Source organism: Chelon labrosus (assembly GCF_963514085.1).
Source record: "Chelon labrosus genome assembly, chromosome: 11".
NCBI lineage: Eukaryota > Metazoa > Chordata > Actinopteri > Mugiliformes > Mugilidae > Chelon > Chelon labrosus.
Genome location: NC_140344.1, coordinates 27,351,515 through 27,371,570, shown reverse-complemented (window position 1 = coordinate 27,371,570; position 20,056 = coordinate 27,351,515). Strand labels below are relative to the sequence as shown.

Genomic DNA, 20,056 nt, shown 5'->3' with positions numbered 1-20,056 from the left:
AAAGCAACGTAGCGTATGCAGCTCATTTTCTTTGCTATTCAGATCCAGCCTATCAGTATCATTAAGAGCAGTTTTGTGGTTTTCTTGAACATTACATTAAGAGAAAATTAGAAAGAAGAAGTAGGGACGTAACATATGTGAGGCTAGCAGGGAAATGGACTGAAATAAAAAAGATAAAAGAAAAGGGTACTAACGGCGCTGGGATGAACCTGGAGTGTAGAAAAATCATAATGCATATAATAGGGGACGAGAATGAAAAGGTGAATAATGGCGCTATTACCTTTGGCAAAAGGTACAGCAGAGGTACGGTGTAATAGCCACGCGGCTTTGTCCCCTACAGACACATCATATAGATCTATTGGACACGTCAGAAAATTGGTATCGAGCCGCCTCCGCCTCCGAAGCTGTGGATCAGCAGCATGTTTAAAACGGACATGTTGCGGGAGGCTGCAGCGTTCTGATGTAATTGTCTCTAACCGGAGGTGTTGGATCACCTCCTTCATCGAGACTGAACGGACCTGTTTGTTTCCAGTCCGACCACGTTTACAAAATCAAGACTAATGACTCGACTCAAAGTGTGACTCATTTTGAAAGAATGCCCTTTTCGTGTTCACCTGCCTCGCTGTTGTCTGAGCTCCCGTCATAAGACCAGGAAACATAATGATCCTGTGCTAAACGAGTGCAGCACATTAGTGGGGTTTCTTGTCTGGTCTCTTCACACTCAACGGCTACTTGTGTTCCCTCTTTCTGTTAAGATGAAATGCAGCTACCAAAAATAAAGAGACCTGGATGCTAACTGTCCTTAGGAGTTGTGGTGTAGTGGTTAGAGAAGCAGTGTGGCTGCTACTACCTACTGGTGGGATAAATACAGTGTAAGTTATTGAATTATTATGGACTGATAACTACTTTAGCAAGCTAATGACCGGTTGATTTTATGCAGGAAATGCAAAGTTTTAAAACCGTATATGTTATTAGACCGACACACTTGCTGAAGCCTTTATCCAAAAAGCGTTTAAAAAAGACAACTGGAGTTTTTGAGAAGTTCTAGGGGACTGGTGGGAAGTCTGAGGTTTAAATAGGAGACTCTGTGGGTAACCCATCAGAAACTTGCTTGTTAGTGTTAAAAAAACAGAAACTGGTGCAGCTAATTTCCATTAACGGTTAGATACCTGTCGTTGAGGGGGGACTGTTTGTCCCTGTCCTCTTTCTCTGTGAATGGTCTGACGACCTTTAGTCAGTCAGAGTCTCCAGTCTCAAGGTGTGAACGGAGATGAATCTTCCAAAGTTAAAACTGTATTGTAAATTGATGGCAGATTAAATCTCAGTCCACCTCCTCTGTTAAGAGAAGGTTTTTCCAGTCTGACATAGATGTCTTCCTTTGCTCCTCTTTCAAACCATCGGTCTTCTCTGGATAAGATTTGGACATTGTTGTCTTCAAAGAATTGTCCTTTGTCTGTACAATCCTCACTGCACTGACTCTACTCTTCCTCTCTTACTCTGTTTCTGCCTGGGTGTTTTGTCGGTAGGGTGGACCAGTTCTTGCCTAAGAGGACAGGGACAAACAGTCCCCCCTCAACGTTCTAACCGTTAATGGAAATTAGCTGCATCAGTTTCTGGTTGTTTACACTAACGAGCAAGTTTCTGATGGGTTACCCACAGAGTTTCCTATTTAAACCTCAATGTTCCCACCAGTCCTTTAGAACTAAAGAAGCTACTTGGATGAAACATCTTCTCAAAAAAACTCCACAAGTCCAGTTGCCTTTTTTAAACACTTATTGGACTTACCATGACCTGGATGACATTCACAGACGTATTGCTGAAGCCTTGGCCACTTCATATTTATTTTTCCTCCTCCGTGCATCTTGGAACGAGGCGAAGTTGTGGCAGAAAAAAAAAAACATTATAAAACATTATAAAACTTCATAGACTACCCTGAAAACCCCAGCGAACACCTTATGGCCTCAAGCACGAGGTTGTGACTACTACATGAGGGCGTCATTCACGTGAACTTCTCACGTTAACATGGTAACACAATGAGCTAGCAAGAGTCTGTGAAAACTAGTTTTTTTTTTAAAGAGTACTGCCCAAAATGTTGTGTTAAACGTGACCTAGAATCAGTTCTTTTGAAATTCCAGGAAAAGTTAAGTATTCTCCTAAACCGACATTAGTTTGAACCTTAACATTCACTTTCCTTTATGCTCTGTTTTGGTCTGTGCAACCTTTTTAATAAATGCTTTAGCTCTTACGCCATTCAGGAAGAAACAAGGTCGTCAAGAACAGTGAGGATGAAAAAGATGAAAATGCAAAGAAAAGGAGAAAATTCTCTCTGTGTCTGTTTGATCTGCTGATAGGAAATAAATACAGAAATAAATAAAGTCAGGAATTAAAGTGTTCTGTGCAGTAAATTTGGAAAATGTTTTGTTAGTGAAACATTATTTCTTTCAAATGTGCTCTGCTGGTGTATATCTCTGCAGGCAGTCCACGCAGAGCCTGCGCCATTGTGCGTTTGTGTGTCGCCGTCGTTATGTAGTCACGCTGCAAAAATCCTGTGTTGAGTTTCTGTGGAACTGAACTAGAGCAACAGTTGCTTTCACTGAAATCACTGCAACGGAAAAGAGGGAAGACGCCTGAGTAGATGGCGTGTAGGAGGAAGAAGGAAGGAGAATTTTCTTGCGTGCGTGCCTGTCCAAACACTGAGATACATGGATGAGGAAATGTGTTTCAGAGCTTTCTGGGGAGGTGGAGGTCAGGCTGCGGCGTAGACCTGCTGCAGAAGCAAAAATCTAGTTATAGTAAAATAAAACAAGGAGATAAATCATAGTAAAGAACTTATTTTAGAGTTGGAGACAGCTCAACAGTGGAAAACGCTTTAAAATAACCAGAAAAAATTCAGATAAATCAAAATATTAACATAATACGTGCATGTTGTCTTAACAAAAAGGGGCTTCATGCACATGGCCGTTGTCCAGCAGGTGCAGCAAGGTGTCGTTCTCTGCAGGTGACATAACCTGGTGGCGAACGATTAACAGAGGTCAGTTACTCTTTAAAGGAACCAGGCGACGTGTTTGCAGTAAATGACAGATTAACTTCCAACGGGGAGCGGCGACAAAAGGAAGAGATGTCGTAACGAGCTCAGATTCCTCCCAGAGGCGCTGGCGAGTCCAGGCTCCCGGCCAGAGTTTGGGCCCTGCGGTCTCCTGAGGTCTCCCGAGGTCTTCCCAGGCCGCTCAACAATACTCGCCACTCAACTGCGGCCTTGTTAGCGAGCGCGGTCGGAGAGGCTTTGACCTTACTCTGAAAGGGTTTTCGAACTGTTCCATAAAGCGGCCGAAGCTCTTAATCACTCTGCTAACTGAGCACGGGGAGCGACGGTAAACCACTGCAGCGATGGAAGAGGCATGTCAGGATTGATTACTCCCAAATATTTTCCACGTTCTCTCAGTGACAAGTGGCAAATTTGCTGAATTGCTCTACAGTTTATATTGATTGCTACCTTGAACGAAGTATTGCCCACCCTCCCCTCCCCCATATTGATCTTACACCTACTGTAAGCCTAGCCACAATTTGATTTTAGCATAGCATCACCTGTCTGGCGTTTCCTGCTACTCAGATCTTCAAACTCACGCAACCAACAAGTAATTTCTCTTTGTTTTGTGTCGCCTCCGTTCGCACACGGAGCGCCTCCGGCCTAGAGATGAGGAGAAGCGGAGGAGGAGGAGGGCTGGAGGATGGTGGTGGAGGGGGGGGTTTGCTTCTGTTCGTCACGGTTAATGACCATCTGACTTTGGCCTTGAAGTCTTTCACTGGGCAAGTAGAGAGGGAGGAAGCGGGAGGGAGCAGAAGGGAAGCCCATTCACCACAAGAGGGACGGAGGAGGAGGAGGGAGGACGGAGGGGGGAAAGGGGAACAGAGGATGGATGGAAGGATGGATGGATGGACGAAGGGGAGGGAAGTGTGTGTGTGTGTGTGTGCTGGAGAGTTTTTTTTATAGAAAGAGGGAGGGCGAGAGCGAGGGATGTGTGCCGCAGGGTTAGTGAAGGATGATAATTCACCGTTAAGCCTCCTAGAAAGACCAGCTGGCCCCTCTGGAGTCAGATGTCAGCCTCCGCAGCCAGGACTCACTCTGGGTTTTTTTTTTTGTGTGTGTGTGTTTGTGTGTGTGTGTGTGTGTGTTGGCACCCGTGCACGTACATACATCTACGTGTGTGCGTTTGCATGTGCACGTTCGTCAGTTACAGCTTTTGACTGCTCGAAGGAAAACACCTGCATGGAGAGCTGTAGATTTTATCAGTCTAAGCTGCCTATCGCTGTGAGAGTGGGACTGGACACACACACATAGAGACACACACACACACACACACACACACACACACCATCTGCTAGTTAGTTAGGGCTATTGTTGCGAGCCATTTGGGTGGTGTGTAGAGGTTTGGCTTTGTGCTGATCTTGACCATCAGTTGGCCAGCTGGCCCGACTTTGCTTTTCCACTTGGTTGCAGCAGAGAACAGGCGAGGAGAGAAGCCAAACCAAACCGAACTGAGCCGAATCTGCTTGTTAGCAAATAAAATAACAAGTCCGATTACATAATTTAACGGAAAAAAAAATGCAATTTTCCGTTTTTAAATTTTTAAATGGCCCTGTAATGTTGTGAACGTGTCGAACTAACGCGCGCTCTCTCCTCTCTGACGGCGTTTCTGCGTTTAAAGTTGTGGGTTTTTCTGCTTCTTTTCTCTCTCACTAATCTATACTGGCCAGGTCATGCTGAGTCTGCTGTGCTCCCCTTTGAATGGGTTGAATTATTTAGCATTGTAAGTGTGTGTGTGCACGTGCACGCCTGCACACACACACACACACACACATATGAGCATGGGTACAGCTGGCCTGCTGGTTCCTTTAATCAGGGGACGGCCGGTCCGCATGAATGCCTGCATTGTTGGGTCATGTGTATTCAGGACCGTGGCGTGTGTGTGATTTTCTGTGTGTGTGTGTGTGTGTGTGTGTGCAGGGCTCAACAGGGGTATTGGTGATTACAGCGTTTCTATGTGAAACTGCACGTCACAGGGTCGCTGGGTCAACAGCTCTAAATCAGCCTCTACGTGGTTTGTCGTGGTCATGTGATTTCTGCTTGTGATTGTCTTTTGAGACAGAAAGATGTGTGTGTAGATATATATATATATATATACGTTTGTGTGTGTGTGTGTTATGGAGGAAAATAAAAGGGCATGGCTAATGCTTCATCTGCATGTTCTCTGTCTTTTCCCTCCAGGTCGTAATGAGCTGATAGCCAGATACATCAAGCTCCGAACAGGGAAGACGCGGACAAGGAAACAGGTAATGATGCTTCAAAGCCCAGTCACACTGTCTACAGTATGTATCACAGCATGTTATGCAGAGGCAATGATGGAAATGTCTGACCTGTTAGGAGGAAGGAACAATATCTGATGGTATATTAAACAGTTACTTCTTGCTTCTTAGCTAGATTCATGCTTCTGTGTTCAATCTACGCCGTGGCCTGGCATGCAACGTTTGCACCTACGTTGCTGTTCCAAGACCAGGAACGTTTATCTCTCTGGTCAGTTTGTTTGGTTCTGGTGTGAACACAGCAACTGCATTCGGTCCGGTTTACCTGATGCATCTTTAGAAGAGTAGAGGGGCCCTGCAGTGCTCCTTCTCATCATTCATACCACACTTAAAGCCTAAATGCTTGTTCAGACCATAGACTGTAGAACTGTATTATTCCAAGGATACGGGCGGCGCCATCTTGTTAGTTTGGAGCCAGTACTGTCTGAGAGTGGAGCCACGTTATCAATGACCCGCCCACACTTCCTCTAGACTCACTGGCGTTTAATTAACGCTGCGCTCTGCGTTACCGCCACCAGCTGCAAAGAAATGTTAGATTATACACTGGGCTTGTTGTTTTACTTTTGCCTTCTCTCATGGTTCTACGGGACAGCTTCTCAGAGCGGTTGTCGATGGCAGCTGTCAGTCATCATGATGTCACAACTTGTTTCTATACTGTAAAATATAGCTATGCCTAACTTTCTAGCCTCCCAGGTAATAGTAGCTCCTCCTAGCTTCCTAGGCTCCTAGCTAATAGTAGCTACTCCTAGCTTCCTAGCCTCCTAGCTAATAGTAGCTACTCTTAGTTTCCTAGCCTCCCAGCTAATAGTAACTCCTCTTAGGTCACTAGCCTTCCAGATAATAGTAGCTCTTCCTATCTCCCTAGGCTCCCAGCTAATAGTAGTTATTCTTAGTTTCCTAGCCTCCCAGCTAATAGTAGCTCCTCCGAGCATCCTAGGCTCCTAGCTAATAGTAGGTACTCCTAGCTTCCTAGGCTTCTAAGTAATAGTAGCTCTTCCTAGCTTCCTAGCCTCCCAGCTAATGGCAGCTACTCCTAGCTTCCTAGACTCCTAGCTAATAGTAGCTCTTCCTAGCCTCCCAGCTAATAGTAGCTCCTCCTAGCTCCCTAGCCTCCCAGCTAATAGTAGCTGCTCCTAGCTTCCTAGCCTCCCAGCTAATAGTAGCTCTTCAAGTTTCCCCTTTTTGAATGTCGAATACAGACTACAGCCACCCGTTGGCATGAAGAGTTATTTCTTTTCGCGTAGGTGCAGAACAAACATGCTAGTTGACTGTCGGCTGTAGTCTTTGCGTTGTGTTCAAGTGCAACCTTTTGGCCCAGACGCAGGAAGTGTCAGAGTCGGCCTTCGTTGCCAGTAATTCTTTGATGGTGGTTAAGTGTGTCAGGACTACTAAGTTAGTATTCAGGGATGTTGGACCACTAGTAGAGCTAGGGTGACATGTTTTTATGCTTAAAACTACAAGATCTCTTCTCTTGTTATCGTAACCCTCAAATGTCAGTTTTTTGGGAGATATCTTTGCCTTTTTTTTGCTGCAAATCTTTTAAAGAAGGACATGTGGGTTGCTCAGATAAATTCCACACTGAGAACATTGTATTTTTAACGTGACAACAATGTTTTTTTGTGCAACTAGACAGGTTTGAGGTAAAAAAAAAAATAAAAAAATGGAGCTTTTATTCTTATTAAATCCGTAAGTTGAGCAACCACAGGTAGAAACACTAAGTGACTGTTTAGATTTTCTGACGGTACATGAGGGGACGGTAAAGTGTGTGTTCCCAGGTGTGTTTTTGCTCTCTGAATAGATGTGTATAGATGGGTCTATTCGCTGTTGTCAGGGGAGCAGTGTGTGTGTGTGTGTGTGTGTGTGTGTGCGCAACCAGTGTGGCAACAGTCCTTTCATAACCATGGCAACGCACTGTTTGGCCCTTCCTCCTCGTCTCTTTTCCAACCCCCCTTTTCATTTTGCCGTCTCCTCTCCTCTCCAGGTATCCAGTCACATCCAGGTCTTGGCAAGAAGGAAATCCAGGGAGTTTCAGTCCAAACTAAAGGTAAGGAATCCATAATGTGTGACACTCATGGTCCCTGTGCAAAAAACAAAACAAATAAAAAAAAAAAAACCTCTGGTGCACAGGAAGTGGATGTGATTCCAGTTTGTTTGGAATAAACAGCTGATTAGAGAGGATTAGCTGGACTGAAAGAGCGCCACCTGCAGAAACATATCCCAATATCACAAATTAGCCACGTATGACACTTCTGTCCTCAGACCTTTGACGTGTGTGCAGATTCTCAGATATCCAGGTCGTGGTAAATCTAAAATCGCATCTAAACCAAACTCGGACTTTCTTGATGGATAAATGTCCTCAGGTTAAATCTAAAAGCATGCGTAGTTACCTCTGTTTCAGGTTTGTTGTGAGTCAGACCTTTGACCCGGTCGGTATGTTCAGCTACAGGACACGGAGCTGTCCTGGATCTCACAGGGATCGTTTCGGCTACACGTGATGAAACGGGAACAATCTAAATTCAGTGTTTGTCCTTGGGCTCGTTAACATTTCTCTGAGGCTGGGAAGGATGCCTGTCACAGTGACTCCTGTATCCTAGGTGTCTAATTAGGCCTGTTTAGGTTTTCACTCCCCTCCCCTCCCCTCCCGTCTCTCCCTCCTCCTCCTCTTCCTGTCATTCTCTCATATCCATCCATACATTCATTCATTTGTTCCCTCCTCTCTCCTTCTTACCCTGTCTCTCCGCCCCCTCCTTCTTTCAGTCTATTAATCTCTTACCCTCCTCGTCCTCCCTCTCCTCTCCCTCTCCTCTCTCTCTCTCTCTCTTCCTCCCTCGCTGTTGGCTGTAATTAACTTCATGTAAAGCAACAAAGGGGCGCTTGTTTTCTGCGCCTAGCGGCCCTGAATGGCAACAAAGTGAGGATTGAATTGATGTTTGCCGTCATAAAGTGAGTGACGGACGGTTCATTAAAGCCGCTAGCGAAGGTTATTTGAGTCAATATGGGTCCAAACACGTCGGGACTCGTTGGATGTTATTTCTCGTACAGTTTATGTGCATAAAATAGTAAAGATTTACTCTTTTACTACACATACCATAGGCAATTTAAACTCAGAAAGGTAGCTTAAGAAAGGCACAAGGTTATATCATTAATTTACTTTTACGTTTGACCCTCCAGGTATTAAAAAGGGGGAAAAGAAGCAAATCATCGCATTTGAGAAGCTTTTTTTTTCTATTAGCTGTAGCATGTGACAGTACTGTAAGGAAATTCCACAAGAATACTTCAATAACTGGTCAAACAGACAAAGTGTAGATAGGCCAGGTGTCCTTCCTGTGCGTCAAAGAGCTAAATTGCTTCCTATAAAACTATTTAATTACACCGGCTGCGTCTACTCTGGAGACTCTTCTGATCAGAGATTCCAACTTAGCCGTTTACATGGACATGCGTCAGATCTGCTGCAAATATGACAGAAGAAGAAGAAGAAGAAGAAGAAGAAGGTTTTCCCTACAACGTTATCGCCAACACTGAATGCATTTAACAGTAGAAGAAGATGACCAAGATATCTCAGTTTCTTTTTTTTTATTTCAACATGGTATGACATGAAGGCGTTCACACTTCACTGAAACCGGAGTGAAACCAGATCAAACAGATCGTTTCCCCCGTGCATGATTAAAACAACGTTATTAAAATTCACCGTGCTTTTCAATGGACTGAAAACAGTACGATTATAATCCTTCAGATCCTTCTGTTCATCTGACTTCTCTATTTATTGGTCTTATTTTTCAAATTAAAAGCACGGATAAATCACAGAACGGCTTTTATTGTGAAGAACTCACACGGTCGACACTGGCATGTTTCTTCAAGACGAGATTCAACTGATAATAAAACTAACTGACAAGGTGTATGCATTAATGTATCTGCCAGAAATAGAACAGAAGAAGAAGAGTTTTCCCCAAACTTTATCTCCAAAGCTGAATTAGAAGATTAGAAGACGACCAAGATGTCTCCACATCTCCATCTTCTCTGTCCACATGGATTCCATCTTGGTTCATCTTTGTTTTTCTACCTCCATGTTTCTGTCCCTCCTGGAAACCCCTCACCTGATGTTTACCACACGTGGAGCAGATCAAGAGTTTACAACTTTGAAGAATATAAATGTAAATCTGTGACCTGGTTTCTGAAAATCTCCACTTAACAATCTACAATCCCTCCTTTCACTTGAACACGATATCAGAGTTTAATCCAGAACACATGGGCCGGTTGTTTTGAAGAAGGGATGTTATCAAACCCATATGGTTCCTGGTATTTACCATGAAAATCCAGCACGATTGCCATCTCAGTACCTCCTATAATGTTATTACCTCCCCCAGGAGGAGAGGATTCTCTCTGTGCCAATTAGCTTGAGTGAAGCTGCCAATTAGTGATCCTCCAGCTATTGCAGTTCCTCTAATTCCATTTCATTGGTCTGTTTTCTGCTCCCGGTTTCTCGTTGCCCTCAGTTCAGATTCCATAAACGAGCCGGTGAGTTTAAACTTACTGTAAATCTGAGATGTGATGTTCACCGTGTCGTCTGAAGCTCATTTAAGCTCTGCTGCACACTTTGTGCTGACGTCACATCGGCAAACAGCACCCAAACAGACAGAAATACACTGCCTGGCCAAAAAAAAAAAAAGGTCACACACTTTAATATGTCGTTGGACCGCCTTTGATGGGTGCATCACTTCATCTGCCTCTCTTCTTACCCTGATGCCCCCATCACTCTGGAACACGATAATTCTGGACTCATCAGACCACATGACCTTCTTCCATTGCTCCAGAGTCCAATCTTTATGCTCCCTAGCAGATTGAAGCCTTTTTTTCCAGTTAGCCTCACTGATGAGTGGTTTTCTTAAGGCTACACAGCTGTTCAGTCCCAATCCCTTGAGTTCCCTTCACATTGTACGTGTGGAAATGTTCTTACTTTCACTATTAAACATAGCCCTGAGTTCTACTGTTGTTTTTCTTCCATTTGATTTCACCAAACGTTTAAGTGATCACCGATCACAATCAATCAGGATTTTTTTCTTCCTGGAAGACGATGGTTCCCCACTATCCTTCCAGTTTTTAATAATGCGTTGGACAGTTCTTAACCCAGTTTTAGTAGTTTCTACAATCTCCTTAGATGTTTTCTCTGCTTGATGCATGCCAATGATTTGACCCTTCTCAAACAGACTAACATCTTTTCCACGACCACAGGATGTGTCTTTAGACATGGTTGTTGAAGAAATGAGAAGCTACTCATTGCATCAGTTGGGGTTAAATAACTTGTTGTCAGCTGAAAGATAATCACCCATGCAGTAGTTATCCAATAGGAGGCTCCTACCTATTTGCTTAGTTAAATCGTGGTGTTTTCCGAATTTTGTTTTGTTGAATTCTCTGCAAAGTCACTGTGGGACAGTTTAAGGAAAAACAAGGGATTAAGACATGAACACACACAGGCCCCCACTGATAAGAGCTGGATTTATGATGATGACAGGAACAGTAAAGGAAGGTCACACTCTTTAATCCATAACCAGCCACAAGATTAGCTACTTTCCGCTCATTTCTTCTCTTGGTTTATGAAGAGTTAAACACTGAAAGCGATGGAGCTCCAACACTCATGTAGAGTCCAACACGGAGAAAAACAAAACTTATTTGGATATCATCGTTTGACCAATCGGAGCCATGCTGTTGTAAACAAGTTCAACTCTAGACCAGATTTCTGCTACGAAAAGACTGTGGGCCTTGGGAAGTTGGTCTGGGTTGTAGGATGCTGACAGTGTTCAACATGGGGAGCTGAGATTGTCGAGATCTTTGTCAAACACCTTTAAACTACAGTTAATAGTTCAGTCAGGATGGCTGGAGTCAAAGAAACGTATGTGCAGCATTTGCGGTAAATTTCTTTTGGGAGCGGTATGGCTTGGCATGGAACATCATAGAAGGAGGAGCTGGGGTCGAAGGTTGGGTTGTGAAGCTTATGCAGACTTTAAATTAGGCAACCTGAAGAAGGTTTGCTAGAGGAGCTTATGGATGATTTATTTTTATTTTTATTTTTATTGATGTTTTGTCTTATGTTTTATGATTTTTTTTTAAATACATGTCTTTTTATTTCTTCTGTACAGCACTTTGCTTCTTTTTAAAGTACTTTATAAATAAAATAAATTGGATTGGATGAATTATCAGCTGGTGTAGATGGACTTTTAGAGCTAAAACATGCTTTCTTTCCACAGGGCTATGTTAGATGATGACAGTTTGAGTTTCTCCCTCTCAGGCTTTAATTTCAGTAGGATTTCAGATTCCATCGCTGATTCTTGTTTTTTTAACTTCTTATTAATGACGGCGTTAATGTGTGTGTTGACGTGCAGGACCAGAATGCCAAGGACAAAGCTCTGCAGAGCATCTCCTCCATGTCCTCGGCTCAGATCGTCTCGGCCACGGCCATACACAGCAAACTACTGCCTGGAATAGTACGCGCCAGCTTCCCCGGCAACGCACAGGTATCACATTTATTCAAATAAACACGGGAAAGCAGGGCATGAATAATAATAAAGCAATTTGTATTTTGTATTTTTTTTGCATGTGCACAGTTTGAAGTGCTGCTGCACAAAAGAACACACACATGCTGCATTCATGCTCGGCAGCTTCAGCGTATTAACTCGTGTGTTTACTTCCAGTTGTGGCAGGGGATGATTCCTGGAGGACAGTCCAGCTCCACCACAGAAGAGTGAGTCCCCTCCTTCCTTCTTACCTTTCACTTCGACATGTCACTGCTCTGACGGCGGCCTTTAACGGTTAATGCGCGGTCGATAGTGTAGTTTGCATCAGTCTGTTAGTTACCAGTTGCTTTATGGACTTCTGTAGAGGAAGGATTTAACTCCTCTGCTCTTTTGCAATCTTATTCTGAACTGCAAACGATTCAGCAGACAGCTCGCATGACCATGAGCTAAAAGGACGTCCAGTTAAAGGACAGTTCCGCTTTAAGAAGTATACATTAATACCAAAAACTGCAGTTCCACTAATGTCCACTAGATGCTGGCTTCAGAAGTGAGTCAGTCCTTAGACCTCTAGGTTAAAATGTACAACTATACGGCAGAAATAAAGTGGTAGAAAAACAGTTGTACGGGGAGAATTTTTATTTAACTCACCTGTTTCAATTATTTAAAGGCTTAAAGATAATTAAAGGCGTGGCCGCTTTGAGTGACAGGTTGCTATGAAGGGTTTATCCATACAACATAGAATAGAACAACCTGGAATTCTTCAGGAGAAATAAACAACATTGAGAATCTTGTGACAGTTCAGTGTTCTGCTGGGAAACTTCTGGACCTGGCATTCATTGGTGTGGATGTTACTTAGACATGTAGCACCCACCTAGACCAGACCAGGCACCCCCACCCCATAGCAATGACACTCCTTGATGGCAGCAGCCATCCCCAGCAGGATGCAGCCTGACACAGACACACACACAAAAACACTTTAGGAACAACTAAAAAAAAAAACATGAAAAACAGCACAAGGTGTTGACCTGGCCTCCAAATTCACTAGATCCCAAACTGATCAAGTATCTGTGGGATGATCCACAGAGGCCCCTCCCCTCAAAGGCCCCCCCACTAACAACATTGTGTTACCAGACACCACAGGACTAGCCTGGATACCAGACTCTCTGACTTCGCAGAGAGTCTGGCCTAGCTCCATTGGCAAACGTTTATTTCCTGGTGGGAGGGCACAGTTTGAGGTTTAAAATCATCGGAGTTCCTTTAACCAATCACTAACGTTTGGTAATGACGTATGTTATGCGCCGGAGCCTTCAGGCTCTGCTGCCTCGTACTTCCGCTTTCAAGAATGCAACAAGTAAACAAATCGCTACTCTACCATCCCCCATTGCAATTAAGGACGCGAAATTGGAATAAAAGTGCTGTAATGCCAGGAAGCATATCCACAACGGAGCGAATGGCTTCGAGTATATCCGTCTCCGTTCGTGTAAACATTTCAAACTCGGCGCGCAACTGAAACGTAATCGCTCTCAGACCCGCCCTCTGTTCGCTGATTGGTTCGCCAACCAGTTGGCCGGAGTAAACGTTAGCGGATCAAGCTATTCCAGACGGAGTGCTGTAGGGAATGCAAATGAGCGGAGGTACGTAGGCAGGCGGAGCCAGGCTACCACAGGACACCCTCAGAAGGCCCATGTCCATTCTCTGATGAGAGGGAGACCTAGACTGCAGCCAACATTATTGATTAATCTCCTGATAATCTTTTCAAACTACTGATTCATTACTGTCTACGTAAAATCCCCAATCAATAGAAATAGAGCACAGAGGGTCAGTTAAAGGTTGCAGGTTTGCTTAAATTCACTTAAATATATGAATGCATGAAAGAAACCGTCAGTAACTCATCCATTGAACGTCAACGTGTCCCGTCAGGCTGGATCTGCACGTTTCTGATCAGCTCAGTTCATAACTCAGAGACCATTAACGTGAAGAACAGGATAGATGTCTGGATATCTGTCAGCCTCTTCGCTTCGCCGCCGGCTGCTGTTACGCGCTGATAATGGCAGTAAATGGGGCCGGCGCAGCTTTTTACTGAACTCAGAGCCGCTCTTGACCTCCGCGCTCCGCCGCCGCTGTTCGCACAAGACACCGAGCAGGATTCCTTTCTGTCTAATGCAGGCACAATGACGCCGGCCCCGCCGTGCCTCCTTGTCTCTCAGCCTCTGAATGCTCTCCTGTCTGTCTGTGTCTCTGTTTCTCTCAGCATCAAGCCGTTCTCGCAGCAAGCCTACTCCGTGCAGACAGCGGGGACGACCACGATCTCAGGTGAGAAGGGACCACGGTTCAATTATCTCCTTTCTGCAGCGCGGGCCCGGTGGTCCTACCTCTCCACGGGGTGGTTTTTGACTCTGTCTGGGCGCCCCGGTCTCCTTTTGTCTCGTGAAGAGGTCACAGAGAAGGAGTCGGTGTCAACCTGACTTTTCCTCTGTTGTGTGGCTCGGATTACTTTTTACGTTTTGTGCTGGAAAGCCTGTAACGGCTGCAGCGTTAAATAGTGTGAAATCTATTAAGGTGAAGAATAGAAATGCTGAATATTCATACGTTTCCAGTCAGAGACTAATATATGAATGTGCAGAAGTTCAGAATTACTTGTTGGTTGGTGCAGGAAACCTCCAGAGTCGTCCTCTTTTTTTTTAACATGCACAGATCAGAGTCAGCGCTGAGACTGAAGCTTCTTCTCTTTGGCCAATTTGTTCTATTTATGCAAACACAACCAAAACAATACGAATTCAAACAGCGACTCGTACGTGCAGCGCTGTCAGTTTCATCTAAAGTCCTGCACCACATCTCAAGAAAACATCTCAGGAGCAAAATCCAACCTGAACCTTTTGAATTCTGGCACCAAACCAGTGCTGCTGCCCGCTCGGTCTCATTCATTCTAATCTGATTTGCTTTATACACTCATTTGCCACTTCATTAGGTACACTAGTGAAAACAAATGCATTCTAATTTAACAGTCCTGCACTAAATCATAGCTTCGTGAAGGTTCTGGTATTCAGCATTTGTTTAAAGCTGTTGGTTCAACTGTGCTTTCAGTGTGGATTTGTAGAACTGTTCTTATTATTTTGACATGTTAACAGAAACTCCATCCTCCAAAATGATCATCCAGTTGAATTTCCACCTATCTGACACATAAAGGAGGATTCAGAGCAGGGCTCCTTTATTAGAATGCTTTCGTTTTCACTTGTGTACCTAATGAACTGGCCGGCTAGTTTATAAATTCAACAACTCCACAAATCACAGCCTCCAAAAATTTAAAACCACAGTTGCATCATCAGCTCTCTCAGTTATTTTAAACCAATGCTGAACCTTTATTTAGATAGATTTAGATTTAGTGCAGGGCTGTTCACTAATGTACCTAATGAACCGGCCAGGGAGTGTATAGACATATTTTCCAGAACCTCTTGAATATGCTTCCGATTCCAGTGAGAAAGTCGTCTTCTCCATATATATATATATGTACTATAACGTCACCCGAATTAGCTTCCTCTGTCTTCATCCATATTGTGATAATAGTTTTTTTTCTTGATGATCCTAAATATTTGTCTCTGGAGTTTGCCAGCCATCATTTTCCCAAAGCATTAATACCTCAATCATGAATTCATCTTCAGCTCTTGCAGTCCCGCCGATAAATGGTGATAGAGGGACGTCCTTTGTTACTCTGTGCATTAGTCTCTGATTGGAAACACACCACGACGTTAATGGCTAACTCAAACGACCACTGAAAACAAATATGCAGTGTGTTCATACTTCCACTAAATCGTGGGCGTCAAACATACGGCCCGTGGGCCAAAAAACATCCGCTAGAGCAGGGGTGTCAAACTCATTTTAGCTGAGGGGCCACATACAGCTCAATTGAGTGTTTCACAAGAACAAGTCTCTCATACTGCTAGCACGAGGAGCTAACTAGCAACAGTCCGCAGTGTGGTCACGGTTTAGCATCAATTAAGTAAAACTACCAACGGAAAAGGCTCCAGTTGAGCGTCCAGTCTCTCCAGCAAACAAATACACTAAGTGGCGAAGGCGAGCACGTTACTAAATCACGCTAGCTTAAATAAATATAGCTCATTTAACTAAGGTTTAGCGCTCCGTCTCTTTCCTCTCGGTCCCACCCATCTGGTTACCTGATAGGTTAACCTGAACACCACTAATTTGCTAATCAAACAGATTGACACCTGTCCATACCATTAAGAAAATGGTGCACATAGGACATTCCATATACTTAATGCACCGTCCCAAATTACAGTAATCTTCTGTGTAATTTCCGCATTTTGCGGTTTGCGAATTCACGCCGCGGGCCGGATTAGATCCTCTGGCCGTATGTTTGACACCCCTGCTAGTGGCGAGAGGGACCAATCTGGGCCCGTGGGACGAATTTGCAAAGTAGCTGCTGTTCCTAATTTGTCCACTAGGGGTTGCAATGTTTTAGTAAGAGTTGCAGAACCAGCACTAAACAGCAGATGGCAGCAATGAGCTAAAATTACGCTTATTTTTTAAATTCTAAATTTCAGTTTGTGCATAAAATGTTTTGTAAAAAGGATAGCTCATTAAATATAAACGTCTTGATAATGCACTTCTTCTTTTTTGCAATAAAACAAAGAGAAACCCCCCCTTTCAGATCAAACTGGGTCTGTGTGTGGCCCCTGAACTGAAATGAGTTCGACACCCCTGATCTAAATCGAGCTATTCTGCTAAATAAAGTCAGAAGTCAAGTGTTGGGAGGAGTAGAACATTTTACCCTCGCGGCTCATGGTCAGGTCAACCTCCCCGTGTCATTAACCGTAATATGAGTCAACAAAAGCTGCTCTCCAGGAATTTAAGAACTCAAGTTGTCGCTCGACCCGACCCCGCGCCGTTCCTCGATTCATTTTTAACAACCCCGCCGAGGTCCCTGCAGGTTTTGCACATTTCACTCAAAGTGGATGATGACAGCCTCTAGTTACAATAGCAGGTAGCTAAATTGCCACAGAGCTGAGAGGCTTTTGTAAATGGAGCGTGCACGAGTTTGGAGTCAGCACCCGTGGGATTTCCCCCGCATCATTGTCACATCTACTCGTGTTAACTGCCTTTCAGTGCTTCACAGAAATGTTTGTGCACGGTGTCAGCGGTGACGGGAGGTTAAACAGGAGTTGTGTGTGTTTGTGTGTGTGTGTGTGTCGTCTTGCAGCCTACGAGCCTCCCGCTGCAGCCCAGACGCACAGAGAGCCGGCGTGGCACGGCCGCTCCATCGGCACCACCAAACTACGACTGGTGGAGTTCTCCTCCTTCCTGGAGACGCAGAGGGACCAGGAGGCAGTGAGTATACACGCCGACTCGAGTCGACAATAAGCGCTCCCCATTGTCCCATAAACAGAGATGACAGATAACCTCACAGCAGAGAACAGCGCCGCCGCCGCCGCCTCTTTGTGTGTCTCCGAGTATGAATAACCTTTGTAAAGCTCTATCTCTCTGAGCGCCGTGCCCATCCGTCATCCTGACACGCCGCAGACTCATTGTCGTTTTTCTACCTTGGGCTCGCAGGCAGCTGGCATTCGTCTTTCTGCTTGGACAGTAAAAAAAAAACTGACTATGAAATGACGTTTCCTGCAGAATTAACATTACTGTAAATAAAGAAATCCTTAAAGGTAGAAATATTCCAATGCAATTGACGTTTGGATTAACTGGCGTATAAAGAAAATGGAAAAAGGAGAATATTACAGTTATTTTCCATAAATTTTAGTTATTGCATTTACACCATTTTTTTTGAATAATCAGCTGGAGATTAAACTTTCACCAAATGAGAAAAACTTCCTGGTTATAGATAAGGACACTGATTTTAGAGTCACATTAAATAAATCTTAAGCTACAAACAAAATTCCACTTTCACGATGAATCATTCAAATCAAACCTGAGTCTGATTCACTCTCACAGTCTCTGTTTCCATGGACGACGTTCTTCAGCCTGATTCTCATCCGAGATTTGGCGTAAAACAGAGAAGAAGAGAAATCATTTTTGGATCAGATAGTAGTAGAAGAAGATGAACCAAGACGTCTCCAATGTTGCTGTCCACATGGATTCAGAATCAGAATCCTTTATTAATCCTTCAAGGAAGTTGTTTTGTTGCTGTTGCAAGGTGTCAGAGTCAAATACAAATATAAGTATTCACCATTTGACGGAGGTAAAATGGTTAACAAATAAGTTAGAAAAGAGTCTGAAGTGTTAATAGTGGCCAACGCTCAGTGGGAGGAGTTATAAAGTCTGATAACCACAGGCAGGAACGAGCGCCTGTGGAGTTCTTCTGTTCTTCTTCTGTGGTGCTGTCAGTTCAGCTTCACCCCTGCAACAACATCACTGGTCTTGAGGATCAGTTTGTCATGTATTTTTTTCTACATGGAGGTAGTTTCTGTCCCTCCTGGAAACTCCTCACCTGATGTTTACCCCACGTGGAGCAGACATGCTGAGAGAAAATGGATTTATTCCAATAAAGAGAGAGAAACAAGATTCAAGATTCAAGATTTCTTTATTGTCAATTTTTCAATACGTTCACAACATACAGAAAAATCGAAACCAGCAGCATCAAGAGTTTACATGGTTGATAAAGGTTAACACCACCACATCTACATCTGTTCTGATTAATACTGGAATACTAGTGTCCACGTAAATTGCTCAGAACATATTTTATGTCCTAACTGAGTGGTTAGAGTTCATACTGCACGTAACCTCGGTTCAACTCTTTTCCAGCAGGACCTTTGCTTCTTTCTTTACCCATGTTTTAGTTTTCTCATTCATTCATTCATCTTCTGTAACTGCTTGTCCTCTGGAGGGTTGCGGGCGGGCTGGAGCCTATCCCAGCTGTCACTGGGTGGGGTCCACCCTGGACAGGTCTCCAGTCTACCACAGGGCTAACACAGAGAGACACTCACACCTACGGCCAATTTAGAATCACCAGTGAACCTAACCAGCATGTCTTTGGACGGTGGGAGGAAGCTGGAGTACCTGGAGAGAACCCACTGTGCCTCCCCTATTTTAGTTTTTGCATGATTAACTCCTTTTTCATGCACATTGCTTCTTTTAATATGTTCTCTCACATAAGATCCACGTTTCAACTCTAATCCAAATCATTTCATCATTTTTTTTTTCTCCCTGAAGTTAAATCTGCTGTTTTTCCATCAGTCAGATCTGATTCCACTTCTTCTCTCCTCTCAGTACAACAAGCACCTGTTTGTGCACATCAGCCAGAGCAACCCGAGCTACAGCGACCCGATGCTGGAGTGCGTGGACATCCGGCAAATCTACGACAAATTCCCAGAGAAGAAGGGCGGCCTGAAGGAGCTGTTCGGCATGGGCCCCCAAAACGCTTTCTACCTGATCAAGTTCTGGGTCAGTAAACACACCACCAGCACCCCGTTGGTTGTTTTTTTTTCTGTCTTTTTGTTTCCTGGTCATCCGTGAGCTCGGTTATGTTGTATTTTTCCACGCGCGCTGTCTTTGTCCACACCTACAGGTGAGTGTGTGTGTTGTGTCTTTCCACCTGGGACGTGGAGGGTGGTGGGCTGATGAAAGCACCGTTGCTTTGTTTGAACACCTGCTCACCTCCTGACTCACAGGTTGCTCTGTTTCCACCTGTTTGTCTCAATATACTGGTCCTCCACGGAATCGCTCGATACCACAGGAAAAAAAAAAAAATCTCACTAATGATTTAATGATTAACTTATTTACGACGGATGTTAAAGTCTCTAGTTTCATTTTTGAAGCCTCGCCTCCCTAATTAAAGGAGCCACATAAATCATACGTTACATTAATGATGGCAGATTTACCATTTGAAATTTGCATTAACTTTTTTAAGCGACTGATGTCTGAAGTAAACAGAAGGAGAATTCTCATTTTAACGTTTTGTCACTTCTGCAAAAGCAAACTGATGAAATAAATGGAAGCTGAGAACAGCTGTTGGTTATTTAAACACCTCAGTAAGTCTTATGAATTGAGCAGAGAGATGGGAGCTGCTCCTCTTTCCTTACTAACAGGACTGATTTCGTACTGTAAGTCAGGGGTGGAAAACATATGGTCCGTGGGCCAAAACAGGCCCTCCAGAAGGTCCAATCTGGCCCCTGGGAGAAATTTGCCAAGTGCAAAAATACATCAGAAGACAGATCTGTTAA

At 44.0% G+C, this 20,056-nt stretch overlaps 1 protein-coding gene across 1 annotated transcript in view; it reads left to right on the top strand.

Moving 5' to 3' along the window:
• Nucleotides 1–20,056, top strand: part of tead1a (TEA domain family member 1a) — a 51,138-nt gene that overhangs the window by 21,912 nt on the left and 9,170 nt on the right. Inside the window, exons 3-9 of the mRNA XM_084555619.1 lie at nucleotides 5,267–5,331; nucleotides 7,343–7,405; nucleotides 11,739–11,870; nucleotides 12,048–12,097; nucleotides 14,122–14,183; nucleotides 17,086–17,213; nucleotides 19,104–19,277. Of these exons, the coding sequence (XP_084411745.1) occupies nucleotides 5,267–5,331; nucleotides 7,343–7,405; nucleotides 11,739–11,870; nucleotides 12,048–12,097; nucleotides 14,122–14,183; nucleotides 17,086–17,213; nucleotides 19,104–19,277 (674 nt within the window). The remainder of the gene's footprint in view (nucleotides 1–5,266; nucleotides 5,332–7,342; nucleotides 7,406–11,738; nucleotides 11,871–12,047; nucleotides 12,098–14,121; nucleotides 14,184–17,085; nucleotides 17,214–19,103; nucleotides 19,278–20,056) is intronic.